This window comes from Xiphophorus couchianus, chromosome 5, assembly GCF_001444195.1.
Source record: "Xiphophorus couchianus chromosome 5, X_couchianus-1.0, whole genome shotgun sequence".
Lineage (NCBI taxonomy): Eukaryota > Metazoa > Chordata > Actinopteri > Cyprinodontiformes > Poeciliidae > Xiphophorus > Xiphophorus couchianus.
In genome coordinates this window covers 9,630,456-9,657,285 of record NC_040232.1, presented here as the reverse complement: position 1 = coordinate 9,657,285, position 26,830 = coordinate 9,630,456, and the positions used below count along the sequence as shown (strand labels likewise).

Sequence of the window (26,830 nt, the reverse complement as noted above, 5' to 3'; positions counted from 1 at the left end):
CAGACGGTAGAAAAACAAATGTCTGGTCATCCTGTTAATCCCCGTTTTTGTGTCATATTTTATTTCCCCTGGTTGTGAGCGAGCGGAGACGCTGTGATCTTTGTCTACCAAATGTCTTTATTCAGAGGGATTAGCTTTTAATTTTGTCCTTTGATTTTATTATTCTTAATAATATGATTACAATTTTATTATTATTATTAATATTATTGTTATTCAGGGCAATGATGACACCAAATTGAACAATTAAGAGGCTGATCCCACACAGACTCATCTTTTTATTTTTTATTAAGTGGTGAAGTGGATTGATGGCTTTTCTCATCATTCCACTATAATCTGCCCACTGTTAGTATTTTTATTATTCTTATTATATATAATTTTTTTCCTTTGGTAATAAATTTTTATTGATTTATTTCTTGTATGGGTCATAAATTACATGCTGTTATTCTCCACCACCCCGATTTTTCCCCGTTACTTTTGTCTGATGCTGTAGTTGTGAGCTTCTGGTGAAACGCCTGAGCTTTTTATTATTTTTATTTTTATTTAATGCTGAGACTGTGGTGACCGATGTTGCACTTGTGATGGGTTTCTTATTGCAGAAAGGAGAACATTTTCCTCATTTTCTTAACGTCGCAGCAGTTATTTTATCAATCATAAAGCTGTGACACGACGAGAAAATGATTCGACAGTGTATTTTTCTCACTTATTTATTTATTGGTCATTTTTATGTTTGTTTTGGTTATGATTTTTTGTATGGAGGGCAAACAGGACATGAAGAGAAGAGTAGACTCTTTGGCATTTAACTTGTTGTGTACAGAAAGCAGATTATTATTATTATTATATTGAACCTTCAAACTAACTTTCAGCCATTTTTTTTATTTATAAAGTCTCAGCAGAAAGAAGAGCGTTAAACTGCTGATTTTCAGTTAACCAGGTGAACCGTTTTATAGTCCAACTCTAGCTTTACTAACATCTCCCAGTTGAAACCTGGGCGACTTTTAACCCGTTTGTCCTGAATGCCACTCCACCTGTCTATTTTTTAAATAGATATTTCAACTGATAACTGCTATGATAGTGAACTGATTGCCTTGTGAAGCCCCTTTTCCCCTGCAGTCGGCGGTAAACGCCCTCGTTAAAATATCTAAAGTTTGTTACTTGGTCTCTGTAAAATCCCGTCTGTCTCTTGCATGACTTCTTCACTGGTTTGCAGGTTTGTTTTGGGACGTTGCTCCCCTCTGTTTAAGGGCCTCCTGTATGTAAAACACACCATGGATATGTTGTCTTGACAGATCTATCAAATGACAAAGCTTTACTGCCCTTTTGTTTAACTTTTTCTCTTTTTTGCTGTTTTATCCTCCCCAACACCGTAGTCTCATTTCAAACAGAATAAATGCCATTATATTGTGAATACCTCAGGATTTCTTTTTTTTTTTTTTTTCCTTTTTTTGAGAAAAATAATAAAACACTCAAAAATCAAATAAATAAAAACTCATAAAAAGCTTTTGTGTCGTTGTGTACTTCAATTTTGAAGTAAAAATCTCATCCTGACTTCTACGTTTTGTAATTCAAACTTTTGGCCACAAGAGGGAGAACTTCTCTGTCTTTCTATGAAACGTCTTCTGTCTGACGGTGTTTTAAATCTAGATATTCATCCGTCCAGCTGTCCGGTTCTTAATTACACGCTTTCTTGCACGTTTTCAGATCTAATCTCACTTTTTAATGAATGCATCTAGAAATGTTCGTATCTGATTTAGCTGAAATACAGTGATCTAATCTGTTCCGTCTGCCAAACACCGTCACGCTTCTCTTCCTGGAGCGTCGTTTCTGCTCCGCTCTTCTGTTAAATGAGCCGCTGCTCCTGACATGACATGTAAAGAACATGACTGGTTCTGCTTTTATCTGAAAACCTCCGCAACAAATCGTGCAGATTTGAACTTACGTGATTCACTTTTTACTGAACTCACATTAAGAACAAATCACACTGAGGTGAGTTTGACTCGACAGGCTGAATATTTGATCCAAGGCGATGAAAATGAGCCGTAGAGATTTCATCTGATTGAGATTCAAATTAAATTTCCCTGCAAAGATTTGGATTTTACGTGAAAGTTCAAACAATAGTTGCGTGTAAAAGTGAGAGAAGAAAAAAAATGGACACAATTTGTTCACATATTTACCAATGGGAGTTTAAAAAGCAACTTAGCTCACCTGAGTAAATACTTTGTAATATTGCAAATCCTTGAGCATGTTTCTTTAAGGTACAAACATTCACATACTACGACAACATATTATGGCAATAGTAGTACATTTTTGCCCCCAAAAAACCCTCGGAAGTATCCGTTTCAAAAGTTGAAAATTTGCAATAAAGAAATTTTAAGTTTTAAAAATGTTCAACTTTTGAAACGGAAAGTTTTTCTAGAAAATTTCTGACATCAGTTTCAAAATTTGAGGGTTTTTTAAAAGCAAATTTTGAACTTTTGAAACTCAGAAATTTCCACGGATTTTTTTTTCTACAACATTTATTAAATTAAGATTGAACTTTCTTTTTTTTTCTCACAAATGTTTTACTTTTGGAGCTCAGAAATTTCCATGTTTTGTTTTTTGTTTTGTTAAAGAAAATTTCTGAGAATAATTTCAATTTTTTTTTGGCAGGATTTTTTCCCTTTATATTCAATGGCCCTAATATGGCATCATGACAGACTAACATTTCTGACCCTTCGTTGGTAAGTCTTTCCACAGATTCTCAACTTGATTTATGTCTGGACTTTAACTAGGCCATTCTGGCAGAGGAATATCTTCCATCTTCCCTGCATCATCATGGTTGCTGTCCAACTGGAAAATGAACCTCCACAAATGAATGAAACTAAAGACAAAGGAAAGAACAGAAACAATAAGATCTTTAAAGGAATACTAATGAACTGAATGTGGTAAAACTTTTTGAGCAACACAGGAACTGAGTGGCAAAACCTGGGAAAGCAAATAAACAAGAATATGATCTAAATCCAAACCTAAAACACTGAAGGTTTGTGACACAATCAGCTGATGCCAAATCCAGGGTATCAGAATAATTGACAGAGTTTTATGAGTTTTATATGTTTCTGCATGAAGTTTGCGTGTTCGTTCATGAAAGAAGATGCAAACTCCATGAATGTGAGGGGTTTCTCCTGTTAATCTTCATACAATTCAAAAACATAACAGTAACTGTACATTTCCCTGAGGCGTGAGCATTTGCATGCATGGCCGTTTGTCCTGTCTTCTTTTTTTTTTTGCAAACAGGATGCAGAGCATCTCTCACTTCATGCCCCCCATTGACTGGTTTGTGGTTTTATGCGTTACTCAGTGGTTTGTCACATTAAATCCCAGTAACACAGTAAAGGTTTTGGGTGTAATGTGGCAAAAAATAAATAAATTAAAATAAAGGGTTTTGCAGTGTCCTCTGTTTGAACCTGATTTTAATATGTTTATGTGTCACATAAAGCTGCAGCTTGTAACTTTTATAAACAATATATTTTTACATGTTTGTTGAAATTGTCACTATGTTGTAACAGAATCATATTAGATGGATGATCTGTGAGAAAACTGAGCTTCTCCCAGTGCTAACTAGAAACAACCAATCGGAGCCAGAAGGTGGGCCTTAGCGCTGCCAATCAGCAGACCCCTTTGTGAATGCTAAGGCTAGTTAGCATAGCCACCGGATAAATGGTTTTTCTGTAACTAAGTTGTTCCTCCGCCATTAGCACATTTAGCAGTGCGTTCAGGAGATGATTGACAGCGCTAAGACACGCCTTCTGGCTCTGATTGGTTGATTTTTGTCCGAGTTTTTTTATTTCTTCAGTTGGCAATAGTAGCTCAGAGAGGATGTGTAGTAATGTCCTGTCATGGTGAGAGTTTTAACAAATAAAAATAAAAGTTGCATACTGCAGCTTTAGACTTTAATGCAATAAATTTAACAGCTGTTAAATTCACATTACTCTGTTTATGCATCATCTTATGTCAGTTTCCACTGTTCTTATCGACAATAATAAACCACATTTGAAGAGACTTTAAAGGTTAGCTCTTTTTTTTCTTGCTTCGTTCTTGTTGCAGCATGCCGCCTCTTCTTAATATCAGTTCATCTTTAATGTGTGGCCCATGTGAAGCCGCAGGATGACTGGGGCTGATGACGAGGCACGCAGAGCAACCCAACACCGAGGAAACGAGGCGGGAGCCGCTCACTTCTCTTTCCTCAAGTCTTCTTCTCTTTCTTTCTTCTCCTGTCTGACCATATATGGTAGGAAACTCAGCTAAAACCTCATTGGTGGATGGGAGACACGGTGCAGGTAGATGTGTTACCTTGTTTGGGAGGTTTGATTCCCCTGAAACTCCCGTCTGAGACCCGCTGCTGCAGATCGAGGATTTTAAATATAAAGAAATTATGAAAACTTTTGTCTGTCAGACAGACATATTGGTGTTTCCGCTCTGCTCTGTGTTTTATTTCATGTTTCCACATCAGACACATCAAACTGCCACACGCCTGCTCAGCTCGTTCAGGTAACAGAGAAACTCTGCTTTCCGACGCAGCGAGAAACACACAAACGCATCATGTGTTGAATATTTGAGCTATGAATGTTTCAGCTTCCGGTGTCTGCTTTGTTTTATTTATTTCATGTCATTTTTGTATTTTTATACCAGAAATAAAGACTGAAATATGCAGTAAAGTCCTCCAAATAACTTTATTTCACATTTTTAACATCCTGCGGTTTAATGCTGCTCACCAACTTTGCGACACATTTTTGTGGTTTGACAGCTGCTTGTTACTTTACTTTTTTTAAAATGTAATACATAATTTAATTAATAACTAAATAACAAATAACCATCCTTTTTTGTTTAAATTTTTTAGGTGTTGGATTCAGCTCTCTCAAATCAACGCTTTATAGAAAAATTTGACTTTAATTCCACCTAAAAGTGCTTTATAGTTTGATTTTTGTAAAATATCTCTGCTGATTTTTAAAAATGTATTTACGATTTTCAATCATATTTTGTTCTGAACATTGACTGGGCCATTTTGATGCTTAAATACGCTTTGATCTGACGTAACTCTGGCTGTAGATTTAGAGCTGCCTCACCACAGCATGACGCTGCCACCACCATGTTTTGGCAAATGATGTGTTCAAGATCTGTGTTTCAAACCTATCAAAAATTCAGTTGATTGTAAGAGAAATTTGAGTTTTTTTAGTTTTTTTCAACAAACGAATCTTATTTGTCTCTCTGTCTGTCTGTCACTGCTTAAATTTAACTTTATCAGTCAAATAAAAGCAATTTTTACCTGTATACTGCAAATTACATAAGTGTAATATTTAATTTTAAGACATATTGAATGGAGATAAAGGTATTTATTAATATTTTAACTGTTTATTAATGAGTTTTATGAATATATTCTGGCACAACAAGCCCTGGATCTGGATATGACCCGAAATGTAAATTAATTTGATCTATAACGCCCCAAAACAAAACACGTGAAAATAGATTTTTGACATAATCTGAACCATCTTTCTTCTTTCTTCTTAAATTACATACAGATTGTGCGTTTGGATTTAAGCCTTTTGCAGCAGCGATTTTTTGGGGGGTTTTTTAACCAGGCGCTCCTGAACGCACCATGCGCAGCAGCGCGCTGTGGCTGGGGAAGTGGGCGGGGACTTTTGGTCACCTGAGAAAAATAAAACAGCGCAGCTGAGATCCTGTTCGGCCCCATCCTGTCCGAACCAGCACTCTGAGCGGCGAGCCGACAAACTGCACCTCATCCCGGGGAGGAGAATCAGCGACACGCCGCAGGGTGGAGCGGGACCGACACGGACACACAGCTTACCTGCTGCTGAAAACAAGGTCGGCTCTTTTATTTACTTATATTTTGCTTCCAAAATGCACGACAAAGTAGCTCATCTTAACTGTATGAAGTATTTGGGCTCATTTTAAGCTATTAATTAATTTAAAAATAGAATCAAAGCTTTAAATCGGTTTAGTTTTGCTGACGAGAGGTCAGTTTCGCACCTGGATCAGGTGTTCCTGAACACCTTTTTACTAATTTACTCATAATCTGTACAAACTTACTTATTAATAATTTATTAAGCACGAAAGATTCTCGTGTATGAAGTTAAAATGTTGATTGTAGCAGAAAATGTGTAAAATGACACCAGAAGCAGCTGGAAAGTACAAACCGAAATGTAAAGTGTTCAGAGTGCCTGTAATTACTGCAGGTGTAGTTTGTGTTGCAGCAGCAGCAGCAGCAGCAGCAGCACACACAGCTGTTCAACAGCTCCAGGCTACAGATTTGGTTTGCACACACACAAAAGAGGCGACGTGTCGGCCTGTCAGGAGTTGCATATGTGAGGTTTCCTCAGCTGGGCGAGGCTTTTAAACAGAGATGTGATAAACCTGATGGCAGCCTTCCTCTTTTTGCTTTGGCTCAAACAACCAGCTGTTTGGTTTTTATTAAAAAATATGCCCTACTTCCTGAATCCACCTGTCCCGCTCTACGTAAAACCAGAACATCTAAAAGAAAATCTACAGTACTCTGATCGTGTTAATCAGATTTATTGTGATAAATCAATGAACTTTGCAGGACTTAAAATGGCTGTTTGCTGAAAGAACGACACAATCGGAGTCAAAACTGTAGAAAAAATATAAACATTTTGCATTTTAGATAAAAATAAAACCAGTTTGTACATTTGTTTTACCCAAAACTCGAGTGGCAGTTTTAACTCCACCTGGTTCATAACTCTTAAGCATTTTTCAATGAATTATTAATTTAGTTATCTAAAATTAATCAATAAACCGGCCAAACGCTGCACTAAGTCGAGCAGAATTGCCTGAACTTTTCACAAATTGATGTTAAAAGTATTTTTTTTTGCTGTAGATGCCTCCTTTGCTGCACTGAAAGGAATGCTATGTTGTTGCATTTTAGGCAATGAAATGTTTTCTTATTTAAAAATGAATTGTTTTGCATCTTTTTGTGTATTTCTGATATATATATAAGAAAGTATTTAATGAAAATTCAGCAGAATGTGGCAATTCTTTATGCGATTAATCGCCAGAATACTCGATTTGTCGTCAAAATAATATCAATTAATTGGCTGACTGAATGTTTAACTGTCAGAACAATCGATTAATCGATGAGTAAATCAATAATTAGTTGCTGCAGGTGGCAGGGCTCGTGCTCGGGGCCTTAGCCTGGATAAAGCTCAGATTGACAGGCAGCCAGGTGATGATGCTGAACACAAAAGATTAAGCTGTGCAGCTGGACTGCATGTAGATAAATTACTGCAGAAGCTTGAGCTGAAGCACAGAGGCGGTTTGTGCAACTTCCTCCAGAAGTTGCCCCATGGGTGGCTCTGAAAGTGAAGCCGCAAACGCATGACTGCAGCTCAGAGAATATGCAGAAGCAGCCGCAGCAGCAGCTAGCGTAGCATTTCGTCTGTCCTGTGGCAGCGCTGCTCCTCTTCAGCAGTCTGAGCTCATAATGCACTTAGGAGAGACCCAGGTGACACCTTGAGTGCTTATCCCTTCATCCCTCACTCGATAAACAAGCACACACTCAGGAGATCGCTCTGATCCCCACACACACACACACACAATCCGTCTTTCATCGCTCTGATCGTCGACTCTAGAACAAGCAGCTCATCTAAATGCGTTTTAATGAAGCTCACGTCTTTTTCTGTCAACATCTCGGCTCTGGACGTTCTCATCTTTTCCTTCTCTTCAGGGTCAGGATGTGATATTTCTCTCTGTCCAGACTTGTACCAACATTCCTCCCCTCAAAGCATCACTTCCTTCAGGAATCTAACAGATTTCGCAAGCACCCGAGTCCTCTTCGAATTAAACAAAATTGGTGTCAGACGTTTATAAATGTTTCCAGATGCCTTTAGAGGTCATCAGGCGTCAACCAGCGGCCGCCGTATTTTACAAAATCAATCAAATCAATCAAAACACATTCTCAAAGATCAATAAACTTTAAATTCTAATGTACCTTTAACTAGAAAACATTTTAAATATTAAATAAAACAGAAGTGGAGACAGAAAACCTTAAATCCAGTCTTTGAGAAAAAACCCATAAATGATTCAAATGGAAATTATTGATCTTGTTTTAATTTATCATACAATTAATTGATTTGTTTATTGCGACAGGCCAAGTAACAACACAAACAAAACATTTGTTTGATTGAAGCCATATTTAGTTTGCTTTTGTAAATGTGGATTGGTTGGTTGACCTTTGACCTGTGGAAACATTATCTCTAAAATGATAGGCACACAAACAAAAAATGTTGTACAAATGTAGCACAGTCGATTGAAACCATATTGAGTTTTTTTGGTAAGTGTGGACCTTTGACCTCTGGAAATATTGTCTGGGATTCACACAGACCGGCCAGAGAGACACCGGATGATTTAAAAAGAAAATATATCTTAATTTGTTACAAAACGTCATAAAATGTTTCAAAATTGATAGAGGTTGGCAAAACAGATTTCAACTCAGGTCGACCTCTGGTGACCTCTGGAAACTCACCAGGTCGACCTCTGGTGACCTCTGGAAACTTTTTTTTTTTAAGCTTAAAAATTGTAACAACAAAAAACGATTTTTTGGTGCACAAATGTAGCACAGTTGATTGAAACCATATTTGTTTTTTCTTTTTTTGTAAACATGGATTTCCAAAGATTGTGGCTTTGACCCACATTAAGGGTCAAGGCTGGTTGACCCCCATGACCTCTGGAAACATTAATATCTTTAAATGACTAATTCATATAAGTAACATAGAAAATGACAAGATCAGGCAGCTGACCTGTACTCTTACTGATGAGGCATTTTCAGACGGCTGTCCCTTAGTAGGGAGTTGGCATCGTTTAAAAAAATTATTTTTGTAAATTGTTTTGTGGGTTCAGGATAAAGAGGCATAAATGACAGAAGAGACAAAATGATACAGTAGAAGAACGTCAAGCAGCTGTTGCAGCAGCGACGTGTCTGGACCGGCGCTGTTTGGAAAAAACAAAAGCCTGTTATTCAAAGTTCAGACTTGGGATGATGCAGAGCAGCCATAACGGTTTCTGAAAGCTGCAACTCAAAGGCCCGTCAGCCGTTTTTCTTTTTAGACTGAAAGGTTTTTTAAAAAAATGTATCTTCATGTTGCAGCATGCGACATTCCTTCTGCTGCATTGCTAATAAACGAGTTGCACTCGTTTATGCTGCGTTTCAGTCGTACACAAAACTGGGAAATTCTGTTTTGAGGGCGAGAAATTTAATATTTTAGTGTGAAATATTCAGCAGATGTTTTTTTCTTGATATTTGGATTACTTTTCTCACATTTAGCAAACTTTCATAACATTTAATATGTAAATGTCTTTAAAAAAAACTGTTTGCACACAATTTTAGCAAATATAAAATTGAATAATCTAAAAATTAAATTTGAATAAATCTAAAAATTGAACATAAATATTGATATAAATTTGAAAATTAAATCATAATATTAAATTTGAAGAAACCTAAATGTGTATATTCAATCTAATTGTTAAATCTGAATTTGCTTATTAAACCTAAATGTTAAATGAATAATGCATCTAGATGTTGAATTTGAATAATCTAGATGTTAAATCTAAAAATTGAATGTACATATTGAATATTAAATATGCTTTATTGAATTACTGGAGTATGAAAACTAAAGTAAAATCAAAATTCTAAATATTAAACCTGAAAATAAAATGTGCTGAATGATTTCTTAACCCATTTTCTTGAATTAATCTCTAAACTGTTTATTTAATCTCCTGTTTTGCAGCCACCATGACGGACGCAGACAAGTTCCTGTACGGGGACCGGAGCGGCATCAACGACCCGCTGGCCCAGGCCGACTGGGCCTCCAAGAAGCTGGTGTGGATTCCCAGCGAGAAGCAGGGATATGAGGCCGGGTCGCTGAAGGAGGAGAAGGGCGACGAGTGTGTGGTGGAGCTGTCCGACTCTGGCAAGAAGGTGAAGGTCCAACGAGTTGGGAAATAAACTCCAATTAAAAATATTCGCCTTAATCGATTCAAACGAGATGAAAACTTTCCCAAACCTGCAGTATGTAACTTCTGTAGATATTTGTTGAAACTATCACCATGTTGTGACCGTTTGTTATGAGACAGATGAAACTGAGCAAACTAGAAACAACCAATCAGAGCCAGGGGGCGGGTCTTAGCGCTGTCAATTGCAATCTGTGCGTTCAGTCTAGTTAGCGTCGCCAGCCATGACCTCACATAAATGGTTTACCTGTAAGTTGTTTCTCCCTGTTAGCACATTTAGCAGCCAATACATGCGGTTGACTGACAGCGCTAAGACCCGCCTCCTCGCTCTGATTGGTTGTTTTTGGTCAGAAGCGTTGCGTTTCTTCAGACAGCGATAGCAGCTCGGGGACAAAGTGAAGAAGATCAATATTTTTCATAGATTATGTCACATTTTACTGTCAGTTTTAACAAATATGTAAGAAGCATATTTTTTTTATAAAAGTTGCATTCTGCAGCTTTAAACGATAAGAATTTCTCTGTCAAATTTTAACATGAAGTGCAGCTTTCTGCACAGCAACAGTTTTTCTGCAGGTGCTTTTGATACAATAAAGGAGTTTTGTTGAAAAATATATTTTAATTTAATGAATAACTGTAATGTGAGATGGAGATTATTCAGTGTGACGCTAACAGTAATAAAATAACCAGGATGCAGAGGAGGTTAATGTTACCTGAGGAGAATCCAAACTCAAAAAAATGTCAAAAAAAGTTCAAATTAAAAAATGCCTCATTCATCCTGGAGGGAAATTAAATGTTGTTGCAACTTGTATAAATTCAAATTCTTCAGAGTATGCAGATAGTGATGCAGTTGGAAAGAAAGATCCCCTGTAGCAGTCAGCATTGGAGTGAATCTGAAGAAGCCTCTGACTAAAGATGAAGAGAACGGTCCGGGTTGTCCATAATTTTCTTAATTTTTATTGAGAATCCTTCTTTGCATTATCATCTGCAGAGGTTTCGTAGAAATCGGTTGTTGATCTGTTTGAGGATTTTGGAGGCTTATTCCAAAATTAACTTTTAATCACTTTTGTTGTGGTTAAAATTGGCAATAGAAGTATCGTCTTTTTTGTGAGATATAAACAAGTTTTGGAGCCCTATTTCTACGCCATCTTGTACATATTCTAAAGAAAAATACGTAGTCATGGAAATGCGTCACGTTACTTTAACCCAGGGGTGGGCAGTCCTGGTCCTCGAGGGCCGGTGTCCTGCAACTCTTGCACGTCTCCCTGGTCCAATCCAGCAGCTGAATCACCTCCCAAGTGCAGTCAGGTTCTCCAGAGTCCTGCTAATGACCTCATTATTTGACTCAGGTGTGTTGAAGTGGAGATGCATCTAAAAGTTGCAGGAGACCGGCCCTCGAGGCCTGGAGTTGCCCACCCCTGCTTTAACCAATAAGTGGAATCGTTGAGCAAGCAGCTTGTTGAATCCAAGTAATCGACTGATTCCCATCCCTAATGTCACAGCAGTCGGTAACGCTCGTCTCTGTGAATCTCAGGTGAAGGTGAACAAGGACGACATCCAGAAAATGAACCCGCCCAAGTTCAGCAAGGTGGAGGACATGGCGGAGCTCACCTGCCTAAACGAGGCCTCCGTCCTGCACAACCTCAAGGAGAGATACTACTCGGGACTCATCTACGTGAGTGGGGAACGGTCTGCGGGGATTGTTCCGCAGCTTCCGGTTTCACTCTAAACATCACTTCCTGTCTCCCACAGACGTACTCGGGTCTCTTCTGCGTGGTGATCAACCCGTACAAGAACCTGCCCATCTACAGCGAGGAGATCGTCAACATGTACAAGGGCAAGAAGAGGCATGAGATGCCTCCACACATCTACGCCATCACCGACACGGCCTACAGGAGCATGATGCAGGGTGAGCGTCTTACTGAGCAGGATGTGAACGATTATTGGTTCCTGATGTTCAACACACAGAGGTTCACTCAGAAAACACAATAAATCAATTAATCACATGATGACTTAAAACAAGCTCAATTTATCGTTTTTCTCTTTAATCTCTTTCTACCAAATAATGGATGACGAAAGTCTTTGGATATTTAAAATGTCTTCCAGTTTCAGTGATGAATGTTTGTTTGAATTTAAAGTTTATTGAACTTTGAGAACGTTCTCTTGCATTAAAAATGGTTGCAGAACAACAATATGAGTGTTTATCACAATAATTACTGGGACAGTTTATCGTTCAGCAAAATTTGTTATTGTGACACGCCTACATATATGTATGTAGTCTAGAATGTAAACATAAAATGTTAGAGTAAGTTCACTGTAATGTTTCTCCAGATGCATTTGTATTTCTGTAGCTGCGTTTCCAATGACCATAAAATTGTGCAAATTGAAATTATGAAAATAAATTTGCATAATGGAAACATGGTAATTAAAAGAATAAAATAATCGGCTGGGATGAGGTAGTTTTTCAGCCGTATCAAAATGGATTTGTTTCGCAAAGCTACCATGGAAACACTTTTTTCAGATCAACCTGAGTCATGTGATCAACATCTGGTGTTACTACAGCCAAAAACCATGAAGACGACGACAGGAAGTGATATTTTCTGTAGTTTTTTTTTTTTTTTTTTCCCCAAGACAACATGGCGCTGCTCCATCAGAGTGCAGTTGATCAAAAATAAAAGATTTGGGTCATTTGAACTTGTTGAATCCATAACTCTTTTCTAAAATTGCAGACTACAATTTCTCTAAAACGCCGCATATGTAGCCAGTCCTATAAGCGGTTTGTCGCTCCAATGCCTGAATAAGACACCGACATTTCCTCTGACGGCTGATGGATGAACGCTAGCACCGTGGCTGAAAAATTAATACATCTAATATAACTGTTTACATCCGTCTCTGCCAAGATTTTTATTGAACAAGATTATTAATGTGTGATTTTTAAGTATATTTCTTATTGAATGAAAACACCGCAATTGCGAAGTCGTTTTTTTGACATTAGCAGAATTGACAAAGATTTGCACACATTTGTAATGCAAACGCAGCTTTTTGTGACTGGGGAGCTAAAGCTAGCGCCGCCGCTGCCAAGGAACGCCTGCACAGCTGGAAGTTTTCCTGCTTAAATGAGCAGTAATTATTAAACTACAATGTCTGTTTGTTGGCACTTGGCAGAAGCTGCAGACTTGTACAATCCTGCACTTTGTTGCTGCTTGTTAACTTGGCTTTGCATCAAGTTTTGTATATTTTTTTAACCCATTATTCTTTTTCCTAACAGATCGAGAGGATCAGTCCATCCTTTGCACGTAGGTGTCTTTGAATCTTCTGATTTTACTTTATTTTTGTAAAACTTATAACATAAGACTAGTGTTAAAAAAAGAACCTTTTCTGCAAAAATGCTAAATTTGACCAATTTTTAATTTTGTTAATTTCTAGTGCAAATATCTCAGTACTTGACATTAAGGCAAAACTAAATTACAAGTAACTTTTAGCAAGAAATACTAATGAAATAATTCCAGTTCTGTTGGCAGATTATTTCACTTATGATATTGGAAAAATTTCTTGTTATAAGTGAAATAATCTGCCAATGGAACTTGTACTTTTTTCATCATTACTAAGGAGTTATTGACTTAAAGCAAACTTCGTTATCTTGCTGAAACGTTACATATAAGGTAGTTTTGTCTTATTTCAAGTGTACTAAGATATTTGCACTAGAAATGGACAAAAGATACTTGGAAAGATTTTGTTTTTGCAGTGTACAGACATGAATTTAGCTTTTGTTTGTGGTTGAGACTTGATTCTCCAGATTCAGTGGTTGGTATTAGTTCAGTAACCCTAAAGGACCAAAACCTGTAAAAGAAAAAGGTTTTTTTTTGTGTGTGCATATTTTGCAACATTCGTACCATTTAACTCCTTCATAATACGGTAATTTTTAAGAGCATTCCAGTTCTGCCCTTTCCCCTCCTGTTGCTGAAAAAAGCTCAGACATTTCCACTTGCAAAGAGACGATACATTTCTATTATGCGTTTGTTGAAAAATCTTTGTTGTTAAAACGATTTGCCTAATAAAAACCAGCCCTTTGTTCTACACTTTACTTTGTAAAACGGATCTGGACCTTCGGTTATTGAGAAACTATTGCTTGCTGGGGTCTTGGACTCTGAAGTTTTAAATAATTGGGTCTGATTTTACTCAATCGCTAACATTTGTGACGTATATAATGCAGCAGATCGATGCTATGAAATTTATGGAAATTGAACAATATAAACAACTTTGCCACTGTGAGGAGATGAGTATAAATCAAACAACATATCTGCCAACAATAAAATGTCTTCAATATTTGTTGCAAATTTCAAAATAGGGCTGGACGATATGTTGATATGGCTGTAAAAACGTATCACGATGTAAGTGTTTCATATCAGCCTATCAATAATTATTGGCTCATTTTATGTTTTAAATATCTGAAATGCTGCCAAACTGGATGTATGACTTGTCCTTTTTTTAAAAAAACGGCTTTTGCTTCACGCTGTTTTTTATTTTTAGGCAGTTATGAGGCAAGTTACTCAACAGGTTGCTAGGTAACCAAAGAGTGAGTGAGTTGCTAGGTAACCAGAGAGTGAGTTAATTGATTCCACCAACTTTGTCCAGTTGGCCTTGAGAGGTTGAGCAGCTAAAGCCTTTCCTGTGCCTACATCTCCCAGAATGCTGTGCGGTTCTGGATCAGAGTTCAGTGAAATTATTGAATATTCTGTCAGACATGTTATCTTTTGATATTGATCGTAACATATTGATTTATTGTCCAGTTCCAAGTAAAAACTGAACTTTGAAAGCAGTTTGTGAATCAAGTTTAACAATATCAATAAAAGCCTCTCATGTTTGGTGATGATTAATATTATAAGTTCTTGTTTCTAGATTTCCATATCCTCTTGTATCTTTTCATTTAACTTTCTTGATGGCTATTTTAATGCATTTGGGGTGTGACTACTTATAAATAATTGCATTTGTTTTCTGCAGTGGCGAGTCGGGAGCTGGGAAAACGGAGAATACAAAGAAGGTCATTCAGTATCTTGCACATGTTGCTTCATCCTCAAAGTTCAAGAAGGACCAGGTTGGTTTGAAACCCAGACATCTTTGTTTTTTGTTTTTTTTTTAATGTTTTGTTCTAACAGTGGGAGATAAGTGAGAGTGGAAAAGCCCCAGTTCTCCAGCTCATCAGCTTCCTGATCTTTCCACAATCTTGTGTTTGATAGATTTCCATTTTAGTCCAGTTCCGTGAAGGTATGCATCTTAACGAGCTGTCAGGCGACGGTGGTGCATTCCTGTCTCAGGCCCCGACACGCCTGTGACTGAACCGAAGCAGAACGCTCATCTTGATACACGCATCCATGAGCTACTTACTCTACATTAGGATGTTTGACAAGACTTGACATGAAACGTTTCTTAAATCATTTTGCCATCAGCCATTTGCTGCCGCCAGGTTTCCTGTGATGTAATATCTGACCTACAATGTGTTTCTAAAGTGTTGAATTTTCTTTCTTCCCTCCAGGCCGGTGCTGTGTTGTCCCATGTGAGTTGATCTCTCTGGCTCTATTTGTGTCCATACTAACAATAAAAATCCTCTGCCCTTGTCTTTGTCATGAAAGCAGATCAGATTGTCATTCAGACATTTTATTTTCATTGGGTTTTTAGTCTAATCAGTGAAAAATCTAACTTTCTGCTGGTGAAAAACTCATGTTTGCTGTGTTTGTACAGAAAGGGAAGTATGTGACATGCAGTTCCTTGTAAAACCACAACCTGTCAGTGGTGCACACTGCAAAACCACAAAATTACCAAGTATTTTTGGTCTAGCTTTTAGTGTAAATATTTTATTACAGTTGAAATAACACAAACTGGCTTACAAGTAACTTTTCAGCAAGATATAGGAGCTTGTTTTAAGTCAAAAATCCCTTAATATTAATAAAAACATACTAGACCTTAGGCCTGTCATGATAAACTTTACTGGATGATAAATTATTTCAGAAGTTATTACGATAAACAATGATCTTGTTTTTGAGACCATTTTCGAGTAATATAATGATGCAAGAAGAACACATCCTCAAAGATCAATAAACTTCTAATAAGCATTTTAATCTAGAAGACATTTTAAATCTCATATCAATAAACAAAACTGAAATGTTAAAATAAATTATGAAGTCACTATAAACAAAGTTTTCCTTTAAAGGCTAGTAGAAACCGCACTAAAGCCTTTTGTCCAGTTTTTGGTATAAAGAGAAAAGTGAAACGATAAATCATGCAAATGGAAGTTTAGCTTGCTTTTAATTTATTATGCAATTAATTGATTTATTGTGACAGGCCTACTAGTTTTACTGGCAGATTATTTTACTTATAACGAGATATTTTTACCATTTCATAAGTGAACTAATCTGAACTTTTTTATCAATATTAAGGAATTATTGGCTCTAGACAAGCTAATATTTCTTTGCACTGGAAAAGTTTATTTCAGGTGTACAAAGATGCAGAGCTAGAAACTAGATTAAAAATACTTAGTAAGATTTTGTTTTTGCAAGAAGCAGCTGTGTCTTTTTTAAGCCCTCAAAGTTGTTTTTTTTTCTAAAGCATAAATGAATTTGCTTTTTATTTAAAGTCCATTTATTTAGCATTGCTGCCTGTGTGGCTGGGTTGCTCCAGTTTCTCGCTCTACATTTAGCTGGCTTACCCACCAAACAGAAACCAAGCTGAACCGTAGAGCAGCTCAGGTTTCTCACTCCACCCAGCAGCTATTCTCATTCAGTCTGTTTTTGTCATTTTGTACTGTTGTTTTGCATTATGCGAAGTCATCTGCGCTAACCTGGTTGTGGCGTCGCCTGTGCTGTGTGTGCCTGCATGGAAAGGGTCGGCTTCACAGGGACTTGAAGCTTGAGCGGGCTTGCTGTTCTGCGGGAATGTACTGCATGCAGGAATGTGCAGGATCTGTATTATTGCGTGTGCCTGCGTGTGCTTTGTTGGGCAATAACATCGCCTGAGGTCTTTCTTTTGAAAGTGAACAAGAAATCAGTTACAGGAATAGTCCACTTGATGTATTTTTCACAATAAAGGATGTGCAGCTTTGCAGAGTTTGAGCTTCTCCTGCTCAAGTTGAGACAAAACGAGTCCAATTCTGTCTCTTTTCCATTAGGGGGAGCTGGAGAAGCAGCTGCTGCAGGCCAACCCCATCCTGGAGGCCTTTGGCAACGCAAAGACCGTCAAGAACGACAACTCCTCTAGATTCGTAAGCATGACCTGAAGGCTGCTAAATCAGTTTGCTGCCATTTTAACTACTTTTACCTCCAAGTTATAAAAAGAAATGTGATGCAGCTGAACCAGTTCACCCTGAAGATGAACTAGTTCATACTGATTAACTGTGAATTAATTGATCACAGCTTACCACTAAAAAACTCAACTAAAGTCACAATTACTGTATGAACTAATTCTTGTTTGTTGATTTATCTCCACATTTTAAAAGTAAAAAAAAAATCTCAAACATTGGACACAGATTATTCGCAGGGTTTAGTTGTGTAAAAACTCAAAACCTTCTAAAAACATTAATAAATGTCTGCTTCAATTCTTTGCAACAGCAAATATACCTTATGAACCATCTTTGTATTTCAGCACAAACTAATATCTAGTCTTATTTCAGCCAATCAGGACCAAGGAAAATAAATGGTGCTCCTGAATTGGGTACTTTGAAAACGCCAGCCAACAGCGCGTGAAGTAGCATTGTACTGAGGAATTTCAGCTTTCAGCTGCATTTTGTTTGAGTATTTTAATACATGCTGCAAAAAACCAAATGAGGTCATTTTCTTCAAACGATTTAGTTGAATTTCACAGAAAAATCTCCTAAAACCATTTTCATATTTATACAGTTTTAGACATTTTTCAGTGAGACTACATTTAATTGTGGCTGCTCTTAATCTTTGCTTGTAAACTTAACATCTGTACATAACTATATGTTGATGAAAGAGCAAGGTTAAAGTGACTGAATACATTAGAGATGTGGTTTCAGTCTCAGCCTTGCCAGCAGCAGGCTCAGCAAAGTATCAACAAAACCCAAATGCTGAAACATGTTGCAATAATTTAAAGGTTTTAATGGTTGGTTTATTAAATCTCTAGCTGATAAGTATAAAACAATTGTTAAATTATTTACTCATGTCCCACAAACACAGATGTGAGCATGCATAAAGATGCACATGGCTGTCACTAAGTTAAATCCACGTTTGTGCTCGTTTGAACCTTTTAACGCAAACAATCCTGGTCAAATCAACAAAATTGCAAGTGTTGGTTAATGAGACACATTTTATTTTAGTTATGTCTGTATTTATTGGGAGGAACCTGGGTTTTCAGACTTATTCCCCAATAATGAGATGAAAATTATTTTTTTTAACTTGTTTTTCTATACCAATGTATTTACTTTTGTTTGTTTGAGCACTGAATAAAAATCACAATGTTTGCATTTCTTGTTTTTTCTTTTTTTGTGAAAAGGGAAAATTCATCAGAATCAACTTTGACGTCAACGGCTACATCGTTGGAGCCAACATAGAAACTTGTATCCTTTTCAGTGAGATTTGGATGGAAGGCTGGAGCAAGTTCACCATTTCTCTTATGTCTTGCTTAATGTACAGCAATGGTTTCCCGAAAGGTTACTGGTGCATACTGGTTTGTGCCTTAACTAAAACTTTAGATTTGCTGGAGAAGTCTCGAGCCATCAGACAAGCTAAAGAGGAGAGGGCCTTCCACATCTTCTACTACATGCTGACGGGAGCCGGAGACAAAATGCGATGTGAGGACTTGGTCGTCAGAGCAGGAGTGCAATAAAATGAAGAGGAAGTTTCAAAATAACTGTTACATAAATGTGCTAATCATGAGATCAAGACTCTGAGGAAATAGTTACAGGCAAAAGAATTAAGATTCTGGTTGCATTTTAATTTAAGGTGCTTCGTTGAACAGGTTGGGGTCTATGGGCTGTGCAAAGAAATTACGTTTTTTGGGGGATTTTTTGCACACAATTAGATTTAAGTCTGATCAGTTCTGCCTAGTTTGAGCTGTTTTAGTTCCTCTTGTCACTTTAAATCCAATGTTTACATTCACTCATGAAAATAGCTGCAAACGGATGCTCAATTATGCAACAGTACATCTTTGAAAAGCAGAAGTAGAGCCTCCTGCTCAACCAACAAGAATGCAGCAAGTGAATAGTGAGTCGACAACAAAACACTTGTCTTTTCCAGTAGCCATTGTATAACTTTAAAACCAGCTGACCAAACATGCTAAGACTCCAATTGGGTTGCTAGGTGATGTGGACTGAGGTTGCTAGGTAACGGCCCTGTGGAAGGTTTTTGAAACGGTGCATTTTCCAGACGCCAGAAAACAGCTGGGCTGTGTTTAGAAGCATTTGAGACCCAAAAATAAGCATAAAAATGTGTAATTTTTCATCGTAGATCCCCTTTAGGTATTTGTATTGAAATAATGCTGCAATCAGCAGCAAATTGTGTGACGTAACCCTTCTATGCAAGCTGTGCTGCACTTTCAAAAGGCTAAATCTCCAGATTTAAAACTCTAGAAGGTGAATCATGTCTGTTTTTTGGACTAGGAATATAGTCGCTCGATTCCTTTTTCACTTAATAAAAGTGAGATGAGCTGATGTTTATCTTTGCTCTCTTTGCAGCTGATTTGTGTCTGGAGGATTACAGCAAGTACCGTTTCCTGTCCAACGGAAAAGTGACCATCCCGGGGCAGACGGACAAGGAATTGTTTGTCGAAACCATGGAGGCCTTTAACATCATGAGCATCCCTGAAGAGGAAATTAATGGTACTTTCAGTAATTTTTATTATTTTTTACACTGACATTTCAATTAAAGTTGTCAGCTTTGAAAGTCTTTGCCTTTAACCCAACAGATTGTCTGACTTTATTGCAGAAGAGGGTAGAGTGACCAGAAATGTTACTGTAGTATGAGTCGCACTAATTCAACATTTTTCTTTTTCCTCAAGTTAAAGTGCAAAGTAGCTTCCCAAGAAATTAAGAGTAAAAGCTACTCAAGTTTGAGAAACTGATCATAAAATCTGATCCAATATTTTAAGATGTCATCAAAAAGATAAAACATAGAGCTATGTGCAAATTCTGGCATTTTAAAGACAAATATTGATTACAAAATGACGCCTTCAAACAAAAGCAACACCTTTTCAATATTGAACTTTGCGTAAAAGTAATATTTACAGATCCAGCAGATGAAACAACAAAACTGCCTCATACATCTTTGATTTAACCCTTTCATGCATAACGGTCACTGCAGTGGACAGCTATCAAACAGCCATTTTTATGTTATAAATGCACACAGACCACTGAAGTTAGTGTCCACTGCCCACTACTGGCCATCCACTGCAAGTGCAACAAATTTTTGTTAAATCCAACATGACAGACAGATGAAAAAGCAACTCGGGAATATTTAGTCCCTCCTCCTATTCTCGCAGGTAAAAATATTGTGACATCAAGTAACCCCTAAAGGCTAATACTACTGATGTAGTTTCCAAATAACGACTTTGTATTTGGGGAAAATTACAACTGATCACCTAGAGAAAAAAATCCCCAAAGTTTTTTTTACGACATTATTTTCTGTCAGAAACACTTTGGGGGGAAAAATCCTGACATAAAGGATCATAATTAATGCATGAGATGGTTAAAATGTTTGCTTTTCATTGAAGTATTTGAGTATCAAGAAATTTTACTCAAGTAGCAATAGTTACTCAATGAGTCCAAGTTTATTTAAACCGCCTTGTTGTTGAAATGTGCTATATAAAGTGATTTACATAATCAAAACATGATAAACTTATGTAGTCAACAGGTGTGAAAAACGGATATTACATTTTGTCAAGTGCCATTGCTGAAATTCATATATATTAGTTAATTAGTTCATAATAAAATTACATATTACTGGCACAATAAAGGTCAAATAATTTTCAAAAAGTTACTCAAATAGATGTAGCTATTTACTACCCGTGTCTGCTTAATTGTGATTGTATAAGTGGATGTTTTGTTGGGATTACCACGTAGGTTGTTTTGCTCTCAGGTCTGCTGAAGGTGATTTCCGCCGTGCTGCAGCTGGGGAACATGGTGTTCAAGAAGGAGCGCAACTCAGACCAGGCATCCATGCCTGACGACACCGGTACGCCGCAACCTTCACCAGATTTTATCCATTTTATTCTCAAAGCTCATCCTGCCATGTCTGCCATTATTTCCCCCCCAGCTGCCCAGAAAGTCTGCCACCTGCTGGGCATCAATGTGACCGACTTCACGAGAGCCATCTTGTCTCCCAGAATCAAGGTCGGCACTGCAGCTTCCTTCGGCGTGACGGAGTCGTTGAGGTTCCTCTCTGTGACGTAGGTTTATGGTTTTGTCTTCAGGTTGGTAGGGATTATGTGCAGAAGGCCCAGACCCAGGAGCAGGCGGAGTTCGCTGTTGAGGCGCTGGCCAAAGCTTCGTATGAGAGGATGTTCCGCTGGCTGGTGATGAGGATCAACAAGGCTCTGGACAAGACGAAGAGGCAGGGAGCGTCCTTCATCGGCATCCTCGACATCGCCGGATTTGAGATCTTTGAAGTAATTACCTGACAAGTACACTTAATTTTTCTTTGTCAGTGTGAATAAGGGCTGCAACTAATCAGTTATCTGAATAAAGATATTAGTACATTATTCTATATTTAACAATATAAATGCAGAAAAAATAAAAATTTCTTTTTACCTTACATGCAACAGCATGGCATTCCTTTGTATGCCAGATTATTTTAGGAAAGGAGGTAAAAACTTGACTTATTAGGGCTGTTCTGTTTTTAGCTTGATCAATTAAGCGGATTAAAAAGCTTCTTAATAGAATATTTTTTTTAGTTTTCACATAATGTGAGGTAGGGTAGAACTATTACTAACAAATCATACTAAATGCAAAATGTTTCTGCAGTTCAATTTAACAGAAAATGTAACATGAATATGCGTTAATGCAAACTCAAAAGCAGATTTGGGTGCATCATATTAATCAACTTTAATTAAGTGCAGCAATAATTTAAGTTGAATAAACTAATGTTCTAGATTCAGACTTTTTATAGATTCCTGTCTATAAAAACCAGACTAATTTATCATTAAATGTTATGTGCTTAGTTTGTCTTGCAGGAAAACATTGTCCTTTTTACATGCTTTAATCTCGGGAGGATGAATATTCATGACCTGCAAGTATTTTCAACTTGGCAATTTTTGGTCCACATGGCGAAAAACTGGATCTCTGTCTTAATTCTTCCCAAACGTAATCGTAATGTTTTGTTTAGTAACAGCAAAGCTGTAATGCAGGTCTTGCCTCACATGCAAACTATAAACAAACATTTGCAAATAAGATGGTGTTGCTCCCACCTGCAGCCTAAACAACAGAAGTCAGTCCCTGAAGCAACTGTTTACCAATGTAATGGAGAAAAGAAAAACGACTTCAGCCTTCATTTTTGTGCAACAATAACAAAGAAATAATTTCTGATAATTTCTCTGCAGTGAATCAGAGCACTCAAATCTATTATTTTAAACTGCTACAGATGGAAATCCATTACGTCAAACTTTCAGATTTCTAGATTGGCTGCACTTTTTTTTTTTTTTTTTTTAACTGAAGTAAATCAACATGAAGGTCATGCAAAATGAGTCGAAGTCTTTGATCTTTTGACTTGGATGCTGGTTAAACATGGAGTTGTTTGACTGCCTTGGCCAAGCCTATTTGCTTTATGATCTAAAGATGTTTTCCCACAGCTCAGTCAGATAAAATGGCTTCATGTTAACAAGACTGCAGCCTGTTAACCTGCATGATAAAAAAAAAAAACCTCAACCATCTTCACCCAAATTCAACTATCTGGTGTCATTTAATTCATTTCTTCTGAATCTATTAAAAACAAAAAAACATGTTTAGTGGTTTGGTGGGACACAAATGTTCATGCAGTCTAAACTTGAACAGAAAGCTGTAGGGCCACAGCTAACAATTATTTTAGTAATTAATTAATCTATCAATTCTGATGATTAATCGGATAAAAAAAGTTTCTCGTTCTGTAATTTGTTTTTTCATTTAAACCTTTTTAAACATGCAAACAATTAAATTCTTAAAAATAAAACATTTAAAATGGCATTCATTTAGTGAACACTTGACCATTTTTATCAAAAGATGCATCTGCAGCTAAAAATGTTTCTCATATAAACATGTGAAAAGTTGTTATTTCTGTTTGACTGCACATCAACACATTGGAGGGCTAATTTGTTTTCCTTTTTATTAACCGATAAATAATTGGACAGCAAAAGGTGCTTAATAGGACATTTTTAACACGCAACCAGACGCGCCTGACGTGTGAAACACGAGGTGTAGAGCAAAATGTCAAGTGTCTGCATTCAAAGTGCAGACGCGACAAACTTGAAGCATCGGACGCATTTTTGATGCGCTCAACGAGTTTGGTGTGAACGCATCAAAATAAGTTAATCTGATTAATCATCCCAGCCCTAGAAGGAGGAATCCTGTTCACTTTCATATTGACCTGTTTTCACAAAGTATGGGGAAAATATTTTTTTCTTATTGTACTATAAGCCCACAGCCCAATTGAGATAATCTACTTAATTCCTTCCTGCAGCTGAATTCCTTCGAGCAGCTCTGCATCAACTACACCAACGAGAAGCTGCAGCAGCTCTTCAACCACACCATGTTCATCCTGGAGCAGGAGGAGTACCAGAGGGAGGGCATCGAGTGGAGCTTCATCGACTTCGGCTTGGACCTGCAGCCTTGCATCGACCTCATAGAAAAACCTGTATGACTTTTCTGCCTGAAATCAAATTAACTACACAGCTGCTTTCAGTAGAAATCACAGCATGTATAGCGGTGGTAAAGATTCCTCTCTGTTTTTGTCCCAGAATGGTCCTCCTGGTGTCCTGGCCCTGTTGGACGAAGAGTGCTGGTTCCCTAAAGCCACCGACAAGACGTTTGTGGAGAAACTGGCTCAGGAGCAGGGAACTAATCCGAAGTTTGTTAAACCCAAGAAACTCAAAGATGATGCCGATTTCTGCATTATTCACTACGCAGGAAAGGTTCGATCATACATCTGTTCTTGTTTCACCAAATATTTAGCTGAAGATGAGCAAACTTGACACAGAAGCCTAAAAATAAACCTTTTTAGATCAGATAAATTCATCAAATTGGCGTAAAACGGGCGTATTGCACAAAATTCACTTTTTTCATGTTTTTGTTTTTCCGCTTCGGTTTAAGCTGCTTCTAAAAACAGCTACAAGAAAACAGATGTTTTTTAGTGCCTGGAAAATGAGTCCTTTCGATAACCTCCCAATTTAGTCTCAAATGATGAGCACTGCGCCATTACTTAGCAACCTCAGTGAAGGCCAGCCTGTCACCTAGCAACCAAGCAGAGTTCCAGAACGTTTGGTCAGCTGGTCTTAGTGCTGCACGTGCTGTACAACGGTTGCTGGAAAAGAAAAGTGTTTAGTTGTCGACTTGCCATCCAGAAACCACTTGCTGCATTCTTGTTGGTTGTGCAGAAGGCTCCACTTCTGCTTTTCATGGATGGATGGTTGTATAATAGACATCTGTTTTCAATTGCAAATGAAAACATTGAGTTGGGGGCATTTCCAGCAGCAGCTTATTTAGATTTAAAGTGACATGAGACCCTAAAACGGCTCATTCTGAAAGGATTTCAAAATGGGCAGAACTGAGCAGACTGAAATCCAATTATCCAAGACTAATTTTGTGCAAAAAATGTAATGAATCTATTTTGTTTAGCTCATAGACCTATCCTAACCTATTCAAGAAAGCATAATAGGTCACCTTTGACCCACATTTAACACTTCAAGAACTGCATCACCACTTTAGTCGACAGATTTCTTTTCAAAGTCTTTATTTAGATGTTGAATAATTAGTCTCCTTGCAGCTCATGTACAAACAGAAAAACAAGTCGGACATATTTGATCTCTTGGTTGCAGAGGTTGACAAACTTGATCTATCCTGTATCCTCGTAGTTCCTTTATTTTTTTGCATATTCTGATAACCGTTCATGACTTCTCGCCCACAGAGAGAGGATTTATTGATTTAATGTCAGCAACTGACTGGAGGGATAAAGATGATCTCTTTTAACTCCAAACGTTTTCTCTGCAGGTGGATTACAAGGCAAACGAATGGTTGATGAAAAACATGGACCCCCTGAATGAGTGTGTGGCCACCCTGCTAAACCAGTCCACTGACAAGTTTATTGGTGACCTCTGGAGAGACGGTAAGCTGAGCGAAACGCCTCATTGTTTTGACTTAAAAGCTGCACATTAAGTGAACTTCAGACTTTTTAATTTAAGGACTCTGGAGTATGCTGAAAATGTTAACTGGTCAATTTTTAAAAAGTTAGCTCGTCTCCTTTTGCTGCACATTGCAAGTCAGCAAAGACAAATTCAACTGCTTGGAAATATGTCTAAATGCAAAAAAAATTGTTCTTGTGGAAGCTAAATACTAACTTAACCCTATATCGACTTTTTTTTTTAAAGATAAAATGTATAAATTAGTCCCTAAGCGTAAAATCTTTTATTTCTGTGCAAATTGACATTTTTGTGTAAATTTGTTTATTCTGCAATAGTTGGGCTGAAATCTCTCAGTGCTGCCCCCATTAGGTTGGCGGGGGAACTGCAGTTGAACTTTCTAATTGGTTACAACGGTACAACTTGGTACAACAACGTCACATACACTCGATTGTGTAAAAAAACCATCTGTCAGTTACTGCACAGCAATTAGTGCTTCACAAGTTCCTAATCTCTCCAATAACTCAGGAAAAAATGGCTACATTTGTCACTAACCACTTAAAAGGATAAATAAATAAAAAAGGTGTTTTATTCCTTAATGTGTAAGGAAGAGAAAGTGAAACTTTGCATTTATTTATATTTTTGCATGTCCTTGTGATTTCCCAGTGGACCGCATCGTTGGCCTGGATAAGGTTGCAGGAATGGCCGACTCGGGGCCCTTTAAGACCCGTAAAGGCATGTTCCGCACGGTTGGCCAGCTGTACAAGGAGCAGCTGGGGAACCTCATGACCACGCTCAGGAACACCAACCCCAACTTTGTGCGCTGCATCATCCCTAACCACGAGAAGAAGGTACGACGTTGCCGCTTTTGCAATTCTCCAGGTGTTGCACTAGTGATTGCGCACAAATCCAAGTCCAGTTGTGATCTGTGATTTTCATGTTTTGTCAGGCTGGTAAACTGGACGCTCACCTGGTTCTGGATCAGCTGAGTTGTAACGGAGTCTTGGAGGGAATTCGTATTTGCAGACAGGGCTTCCCCAACCGGATCGTCTTCCAGGAGTTCAGACAGAGGTGATGCTTTGTAAATTTACTTTAATATTTTGACTCATTTATCACTCTGTTAAATTAGACATGTTTATTGTTTTGGTGTATATTCAGGGTTAGGTTGTGAATGTTTGTGTGATGTAACTTAAAAATAAAATTAATTTTTTTCATACTATATCTGATTTTAATATATATTTTTTCTTGCATGTTTTGCCTCCTCAAAAACAATTGCAAACAAAATATTTTCAAAAAAGTGACTTATTTCAATCACCCCTTCTGTGAGGCATATTGGGTGTAATACTGGACAATATGGCATTTGGACCAGACTAAGAATTTATATTACTAGAATAAAATCATATTGTCAGAATAAAGATACAATTAAGACGTTCTGGTAAAATTATAAGTCCTCATTAATGAGGGTAAAGAAACCACTTTGAGATCAGATGTGACCAGCTCAGTCCATTGT

At 37.5% G+C, this 26,830-nt stretch overlaps 1 protein-coding gene across 1 annotated transcript in view; it reads left to right on the top strand.

Moving 5' to 3' along the window:
- Positions 1–5,702: 5,702 nt before the first annotated feature.
- The window catches only part of LOC114144378 (myosin-9-like), a 39,375-nt gene continuing 18,247 nt past the window's right edge, over positions 5,703–26,830 (top strand). Inside the window, exons 1-19 of the mRNA XM_028017131.1 lie at positions 5,703–5,856; positions 9,792–9,982; positions 11,546–11,686; positions 11,764–11,920; positions 13,280–13,307; positions 15,013–15,106; positions 15,545–15,565; positions 17,174–17,266; positions 18,517–18,580; positions 18,716–18,814; positions 19,697–19,840; positions 21,096–21,191; positions 21,273–21,349; positions 21,430–21,624; positions 23,667–23,840; positions 23,944–24,117; positions 25,193–25,307; positions 25,987–26,171; positions 26,270–26,391. Coding sequence (XP_027872932.1) covers positions 9,797–9,982; positions 11,546–11,686; positions 11,764–11,920; positions 13,280–13,307; positions 15,013–15,106; positions 15,545–15,565; positions 17,174–17,266; positions 18,517–18,580; positions 18,716–18,814; positions 19,697–19,840; positions 21,096–21,191; positions 21,273–21,349; positions 21,430–21,624; positions 23,667–23,840; positions 23,944–24,117; positions 25,193–25,307; positions 25,987–26,171; positions 26,270–26,391 — 2,165 coding nt within the window. The 5' untranslated portion in view covers positions 5,703–5,856; positions 9,792–9,796. The remainder of the gene's footprint in view (positions 5,857–9,791; positions 9,983–11,545; positions 11,687–11,763; positions 11,921–13,279; positions 13,308–15,012; positions 15,107–15,544; positions 15,566–17,173; positions 17,267–18,516; positions 18,581–18,715; positions 18,815–19,696; positions 19,841–21,095; positions 21,192–21,272; positions 21,350–21,429; positions 21,625–23,666; positions 23,841–23,943; positions 24,118–25,192; positions 25,308–25,986; positions 26,172–26,269; positions 26,392–26,830) is intronic.